This window comes from Carassius auratus, chromosome 37 (genome assembly GCF_003368295.1).
Source record: "Carassius auratus strain Wakin chromosome 37, ASM336829v1, whole genome shotgun sequence".
Taxonomy (NCBI): Eukaryota; Metazoa; Chordata; class Actinopteri; order Cypriniformes; family Cyprinidae; genus Carassius; species Carassius auratus.
The window spans coordinates 67822-76055 of NC_039279.1; the positions used below are offsets into that span (position 1 = coordinate 67822).

The 8234-nt window shown below is 39.0% G+C and overlaps 1 protein-coding gene across 1 annotated transcript; it reads left to right on the top strand.

Annotated features, from left to right (window-relative positions):
* Positions 1-668: 668 nt before the first annotated feature.
* On the top strand, positions 669-7446 carry LOC113055798 (Usher syndrome type-1G protein-like). The gene is made up of 4 exons (XM_026222161.1): positions 669-1265; positions 4226-4676; positions 5179-5748; positions 6701-7446. The coding sequence occupies exons 1-4, from the start codon at positions 1102-1104 to the stop codon at positions 6983-6985; spliced, it is 1470 nt and encodes a 489-aa protein (XP_026077946.1). The 5' UTR covers positions 669-1101; the 3' UTR covers positions 6986-7446.
* The last annotated feature ends 788 nt before the right edge of the window (positions 7447-8234 follow it).

Below are 8234 nucleotides of genomic sequence, written 5' to 3' on the forward strand. Positions count from 1 at the left end.
CCAATATATGTCAGAAATTTGTTAAAATCAACATGCTGTATAATCTCTGAATAGACAATGCTATGTATTATGTCTCTCTGAATACAAGAGGATATTTAATGAGAAAAATGCAGGATGAGACTTATGCTAAGAAGAGAGATTATAGGAAAATGTGAATTGCAAGGTCATTCCCTCCAAAAAATCAGAGGGAGCGATAATTATCACATTTTGATTAAAGAAGTAGTTCATGTCCAGAATAAAAATTCATGGAAATGTTCTGAACAGTTGATTTCCATAGTAGGAAAATATAAAATAAAATACTATGGAAGTCAATGGTGCCCATCAATTGTTCGTATACTAACATTTTTCAAAATATCTTCTGTGTTCAAAAGAAGAAAGAATTTCATACAAGTTTGGAAAAAAAAATGAGGGGTGAGTACATAATGACCGAATGTTCATTCTGAAAAAAAAAAACTACTTCTTTAAGGTAAAACAGCATGCACTTTTAATAGACCTTGAACAGTGTTCAACGGCTTCCTCTGATAATGCTGTGGTCAACCACGAGAGCACATCTTGGATCTGTTAGATCAGATAGAGTGAGGTTGTACTGAGGTCACAGCAGGGTTTGCCTCTGTTTGGATTGGATTAGTTTAGTGTTTGCATTGTGTATTCATTTTCTCAGCTGCAGGGAGTAGCCTATGCATGATGCCTCAACGGAGAGTAATAGAATTTTACAGGCTGAATTAATATATAAAATAGGTGATATTTATACAAATGTATATACACTTGAAGTCTCCTTTATATACAACTGGCTCTTTTTGTTTTCATTTAAATATAACGGGCATTTGTCCAAATTGTTGCATTATATCCTTGCATCAATATTTATCATTCTTGTGATATACTAGAGAGTGATTTCACCAGGATGTGTCACCGAGTTCTCATCTGTCAGGTGTGCGCTGATCGGAAGTGGGCGTGGTCGTTCCAGGACTCCTCCCATAGCAACCGCTCGAGCGTGCAAGCAGTTCCTCGAGTGGAGACGCCGGAAGCGCACGTGAAATCTTGCCGTCGCAACGCACGCCAAATGAGCGTCCGTGAGCCGGGACAGGGGTTACAGCCGCCGTCATGAACGACAAATACCACCGGGCGGCTCGAGACGGTCACCTGCACCTGCTGAAAGAGGCGATGCGCAGAGATCTGAACGCGCCGGATGAGGATGGCATGACGCCGACGCTGTGGGCCGCGCACCACGGCAACCTGGACGCGCTCAGACTGCTGGTGGCGCGAGGGTGAGTGATGCGTCAATTATTTATGTAGAATATATTTATATATATTTTTTTAAATATTTATCAATGTATTTATTCTCTAAAACAGTACTTTAAAAAAATTCCTGACACCAAATTACATAATAATAATATTATTTATTTATTAAGTCAAAGGCTAGAAGGCGGTTGTTATTGAAATTCTTCTTAAAAGAAATGTTCTTTTAAGAAATACATAGTATAGTAACAAGAACCAAGACTCCACCAAAAACACATTTATAGAAATGCATTATATATTTTGCTGGCAATGTACAATCTGAAAATCTTAGCATATGAACATTGCTTTTATTTATTTATTTGTAATGCATTTAAATGATTATTTGGTTCTACTTGAAACATATAATTTTAAGTTTAAACATTTTTTAAATGGTTAATGTGATGTACAACGCTTCTCAGTTCATGTAATGTTTTGGCATACAGTTTCATTAACATGATGGCAGTTCTGTGTTCTCCTGTATCAGATCACATCTGCATTGAGATAATTTAGCCCTCCACCCAGCCGCTCTCACTGATGGATATCTGGATTGTTTTATTTGCATATTTACTGTCCTGGGCTAGCCTCATTAAAATAAAGGTCACCCAGGAGAACAGTGCAATTTTATCTTGAGTGATGCCTTTCTGTTGCAACTGTTATTACTGCTTAAAAGTATAAGGCCTATATTAAATAATAATATAAAATACTCTGCATATAGAGGAGTTACAGATGAAGGCATGCTGTAATAATCTGCTATGTCATGGATATCTGAAGCATTCAGCTCAATCTAGCTGAACGTTGTCATTTTGTTCATGTTGTCCAAGATTATTTGCTGTTAATTTTATTTTACATATTAAAAAAACTACATCACAATTCTATAATTTTGTGCTCTTTTGAAAATATCATCATATGTGTTTGAATCATGAGGGAATATGAATAATGGCTCAGTTTTCTATTCTTCTTCTAGAACTGGCTTCAGGAGAGAGCACTAGTGTTGTATTGTTTATCAAGTCATTGGGTAATTAGATCTAAATAACCTGCCTCTTATCTCCTGAGCAGGTTAATAATGGAAGCTAAATGTTCTGCTCTGTGAACACCTTCACTGTTCTCTAATTAGTGTTCTGCATCGGTCCCTCCAGATCTCTGACTGAACCAGATCTGTTACTGAAACATGTTCACAAAGAGAGCCGACTGCAATTTGAGTCATAACTCAGCTAGTGTTTAGAGTTCATGATTCACAAAATTTGTGTTTAGGTGGGAGGATCAATTTTTTTTTTTTTTTTTTTTCATAGTTTTTATAGCTTTTATTTGGATGTCATAGAATTGACTGATTTTTTTTTTTTTCTTGTTTTTTTTTTTTTTTTTTTTTTTTTTTGCCTTTCCATATATTTTCCAAATCACTCACGGAATGGGTTTGTATTTTTAAGTCATGTTTAACTTAACACATGTTGTTTATTTCCAGCCTATTTCTGAGTAAAACTAAATATTCAGCAAGAAAAATGTATGGCAGGAACTTGATTTTATCCATCAGGGGTTGGTTTTGAATTATGGATTATGAAACATGGGCTTTAGATTATTAATGGAGTTTGGAGAGGAGAGCTACTATGTAACGCCAAGTTAAGTTATTCTGTAGCTATATATATGTATGTTGTGGCTTATATGGCTATATGTGTGTGTGTGTGTGTGTGTGTGTGTTTAAAGAGCTGAGTAATGCACTATTCTTGGTAGCTGAGAGCATAATTATTTTGCTTTACCACTACTAGGAACAATCTATAATGGGGGTGACAAACAGACTTAGCATCACCCTTTTGAGCATCACGGCTCCACTGTGTCTAGAGCACAGACACTAAGTGTTGTGCTACATTTCTAATGAGCAAAAATTTTAACTGCTGAGAGTCTTTAAAGAGAGTCCAGGGCTGCATTCCCATTAATGGAAAGGAATTTTACACATGGCCAGACAGAGAGAAAGATGGTAATGTTCACAGTGAAAGGTCAACATGATGAATTAGGGCTATTCCTCTTGCGCCTGCCTGTTTCCTTGGCTGTTGGCATTTTGTTAACTTGATTGTCAGCACCATTAAACACCTCGGGATTTCAAGTTTTTGCTCTCTGTAGTATTTTAACCATAATTTTGGTATTTTGGTAGCTTCTGCTGGTCTCTGAAAAGGATGGTTGCCATGTTTACCTTTGTAGATATTAGAATTTGAGACTAAAAGAGGACCTTATTGAGAGAAGGAAGTGTATTAAAAATAAAACACAGAGTATATACACAGCATCTTTTCAATGCATTTGTCTTAATTAAGGTCTGTTGCACTTTGGTTTGTTGATGGGCCATAGCAAACATACATAATCTTGACATAGTGCCTCAAGAATTAGACACAAATGAAATTAATTGACTGTAACCATTTGGTTGATAATGAATACTACAGGTCTCTTTCATTGAAGATGATGAATGCATTACATGGTGCACAGTTTTTAATGACATCGAGAGGTAAGCCACAATAGCAGTTTGCATAATGTGTGTGTACATGTGTGGTACAGTGGGTAAGTAGAGCTCCAAAGCATCATGTTACGTATTCAGATCAACACCTTGCCAAACAACAGAACATCAATGCATGCTCCAACAAGCACATGAGCACATACATGGATTCACACACCCTATATTTTCACTAGTGATTGATCAGTGTATTAGCAAGGCTAATTAATTAGCCATTTTGAGCACATCAGCATTGGCCAAAAAAGTGTTTTGCATAAATAAAAAAATTTGATGTTGGCAACATCTAATTTTTCATAATTCATTTGTATTATATATTGGCCATCAGCCACCCTGCTCCCTTAATATCATTACTGGTATCAGTCACTGACAAACCCTTGTCCATCGACCAATAATTTTGACCATGTAACAATGTAAATTAGATCTAACTGATCCGCTGTTGTTGCTTTTGTTCCACAGAGGAGATCCAGATAAATGTGATATTTGGGGAAACACTCCTCTTCACCTGGCAGCAGCTAATGGCCATCTCAACTGTCTGTCCTTTTTGGTGTCATTTGGTGCCAATGTGTGGTGCTTGGACAATGACTACCACACGCCACTGGACATGGCGGCCTCTAGGAGCCACATGGACTGTGTGCGATATCTGGACACTATCGCCGCCAAACAGATCACCATCAACCCCAAAGTGGTGAGCAAATTAAAGGATCGTGCCTTCCGTAATGCAGAGAAACGCATTAAGAACTGCGAAAAGCTCCAGCGTAGGCATCACGAACGCATGGAGAAGCATTTCTTGAGAGAAAGTGCTGCAATGGACACGTCAGATACGATGAGTTACAGCAGTTTCAGCAGCACCCTGAGCCGAAGGATCCCTCAGTTCAACACCATCGACTCCAACATGACATACTCACAGGTACTGTGCCTGAGCTTCACGTTGGTACTAAAGGGCAGAGAACTGGTAACACTCAACATAAAACCTATGCTTCATGGACTTAACCATTAAGTCAGTATTGACAAGCAAGTACCTATTCCTGGAAGGTCACTATCCTGCGGAGCTCCAATCTTCATAAACACACTTGAACCAGCTAATCAAGTTCTTCTTGATGGCTAGAAACTTCTTGGCAAGTGTGTTTCAGGACATTGGCCCTCCAGGATTGGACAACCCTGAATAAGAATGTAGTACTTTAGTAAGTTTTTAGGAGTTCAGGGTAGGTGACTGTCTTTATTGACAATTTTGCAAAGCCCCAGGGTGCTGGGATGTTGGAAAGCATTTGCTAAATTAAAACATGCTTCCTTGTTAGAGTAGCATAAGAGTAGCTTGTTCACTAACAGTAGTCAGTCTTCAAATAGGGTTTCTAGATGTGTGTGAAACCTTATTTGTTTGAAGTATTACAATGATAAACTTCTCTTTATAGGCAACTCTTCAGTCCACAACAAGAGGCCGGACCAAGATTCAGCGGCGACTTGAGAAGAAGAAGCAAGGTGATGGAACGTTCAAGATATCTGAAGATGGGCGAAAGAGTGTTCGCTCGCTCTCTGGTCTTCAGTTGGGCAATGACGTCATGTTCTTGAAGCAGGGAACGTACGTCGACCGACGCCAGCAGTCCAGCCCTCGGCTCAACATCCGTAACATGTTTTCTGGTAAACAGGACATCAGGCCTGATGATGATGATGATGAGGTAGACACTGTTTCCCGGGCTCTCAGTGATCCAGGACTGTATGATGCTGCATACTCCGAAATAAGTACAGACTCTGGTCGGGACTCTTTGTTCAACCGCCCAGGACTCGGTACCATGGTATTCCGTCGGAATTATGTAACGGATGGGTTGTTCCAAATGGGACGGAATGAGGGCAGTGTGGTGGGGAGTGAACCAGTGGGACGAGCCCCGAATGTCCGCTTACGGGGGAGATTGCCGCTGCGATCACCCAGTCTTGACGAGGTCAGCTTAGGCAGCTCATTGAGTCTTCAAGAGAAGAACTTGCAGGTACAAACAAAAATCAGCAGATACCATGTGGATTCCACTTGTTCCTATCGATTTCCTTTCTGAATCATTAGGTGCTAGCTTCATCTGATTAGTTTTAAGATGGCTAAGTTCCCAAGGTCTTCAGTTGATTGATTCAGGTTGGGGCCACATTCTCCAGGATGGCCCTCCAGGAGTGAGTTGGCTACCTCTGGACTAGACTCTTACTATTGGCTTTCTTGAACTTACAGTAGATCAAGGATGGGCAACTCCTGGTTGCAGTGTTTACCTCTATCCAAAGAGTCTTCAGGTTTCCTAGAAATGCATAGGCAGGTGTGTTAGATTAGGGATAGAGTTGAACTCTGCCGGACAATGGCCCTCCTGGAGTGTAGTTGCCCACGCCTGCACTAAATGGCCAAACGTGGACACCCAAAGAATCATTTAATTTCAGGACCAAGGGCATTAATAGGGAGTTGGTCCAAGCTTCCAATCTTCTGGGAAGGTTTTCCACTAGATTTTGGAACATAACTGCAGGAAATTGCTCCCAATTAGACGTGGTCTGGCACTGGACCATGCCATCAGGGTTACAGTCTGTGTTTCCAATTAATTCCCAATGTGTTCAGTGGGGTTACGACAGGGGAATTGTGAAGGCCATTGAAGTTCTTCCACACCAATAAATAATTTCTTTATTGACCTTTGTGCACAGGGACATCATACTGGAACAAAAAGGGTTCTATTTTAGTACAAATGGTTGTCCATGAAAATTACATGACTTCATGCTTGACTTCATGCACTTTTTAGTAATAAATATAGTGTCCAGATACTTTTGTACAGTAAGTTATAGAAATTAATGTAAATGTGCCAATCTGAATCAGTGTGAATCTGTTTATCTAACCCGTTTATGACACTGGATCTAGCTCTGGAAGAGTGACTTTATGATAATTGTTAATTTTTCTCATGTGGCGGCATCCTGTAGGATTTGCCATGGGAGGAAGGAGACCTGGGTTTGGAGGAGGAGGATGACGAGCTTCAGTCATCGTCGGGTCCTTTAGAAGTATTCCTGGCATCTCAGGGACTGAGTGACTTCCTTTCAATTTTCCATAGAGAGCAGATGGACCTGGAGGCGTTGCTGTTGTGTTCTGAGCAAGACCTCATTAGCATCCATATCCCACTCGGACCTCGCAAAAAACTAATTGATGCATGCAGTAGACACAACAATGCTCTGGACGATGCTGATGGCATGAAGGACACAATGTTGTAGAGTATGTGTATGTCTGTTACTGACTGTTCAAAAACCTAGTGTACTTTCTTACTGCCTGCATAAGCGGCTGTTTGGGATGTAACTGCATCCTTGTGTTTACATAGGCAGAAACTCAACAATGCCACACAAATAGTAATTCATGCAGAGTCCATGGGATACTTATCCATTTCCCCCATGTATTGGACAAGTCTTCCAGTATTTCTGTCACCTGGATGTATCTTTTTCTCTGAGCTTGTTACATTCTAAGATTGCTTTCTCTGTAAAGCATACATGCAATGCTGCCAGGGAATTTGGCCAAAACCGTAATTATGAAAAAATATAATTGTATTGTTTACTAAATGTTCATCCCCAGTCTTAAAGTATGTTTACATTATCAAAATAATAATTTAGCGACATTATACAGGCATATGTTCTTGATATTTAAAAAAAATATATGATTTGGCTTTTGTGTTTTTTTTTTTTTTTTTTTTTTTTTTTCACGGTTAAACTTTAGATTAGGAAACATTATTCATTATTAACTAGTTGCTTATTAGCATTCATATTAGCTATTTATTAGTACTTTTAGAGCACATATTACCCATGACTCTACCTAATACCTAAACATCATTACTGAAACAACTACCTTGCTTGCTATCAATAAGCAGCAAATGGTAATTTAAGGAAATAGTTATTTGTGAGTGGATATGCGTTCCTTAATATAAACCCAAAATACAGTAATTTGCTCTTCCTGTGAAGGGGCTTTGCTTTTCTGCTGACAACTGTGCAGGCTGTTCAATAACTGACAAATAGTTACGTGCACATTGTTTTATTAAACTCTCATTCATTTTAAATTCATTTTGGAATTTCACTTTTAAACCAGTCCAGTTAATAGCAGATTGATAAAATCAAATCCCACCAAACTTGTTTTCCTAAATAAATGTTGTTTCACTTTGAAATGCATGCCACTGTGGAAGTAAAACAGGTTGCAGAGTGCAATTCACATTTTTTTTTAATTCTGTCTATACCTACATTTTGAACAAAGCCTTTGTGGGTGTTTGTGCTTGAGAAAACCGTGAAACTGCAGCTCTTCAGTGGAACACATCCCTTTCCAGCCAGCAAAACAGTGAACAAAGAGGTTCTGCTTGCAAAATGAATTCTGCATGCCAATGGTTTTCGGTTATGAATGCCCTTGCAGTTTGGAGGTTAAATTCACACAAACTTTTAATTTGACCTGCTATTTACTATCTTGTGGTTCATCAAATAAATTGTG

What these genes read in the sequence shown, in the direction of transcription:
- LOC113055798 (XM_026222161.1), top strand. Translation starts at nt 1,102, where the DNA reads ATGAACGACAAATACCACCGGGCGGCTCGAGACGGTCACCTGCACCTG. An exon ending in AGACTGCTGGTGGCGCGAGG is followed by an intron (nt 1,266 to 4,225) that starts GTGAGTGATGCG and finishes TTTGTTCCACAG; the next exon opens with AGGAGATCCAGATAAATGTG. An exon ending in CCAACATGACATACTCACAG is followed by an intron (nt 4,677 to 5,178) that starts GTACTGTGCCTG and finishes TTCTCTTTATAG; the next exon opens with GCAACTCTTCAGTCCACAAC.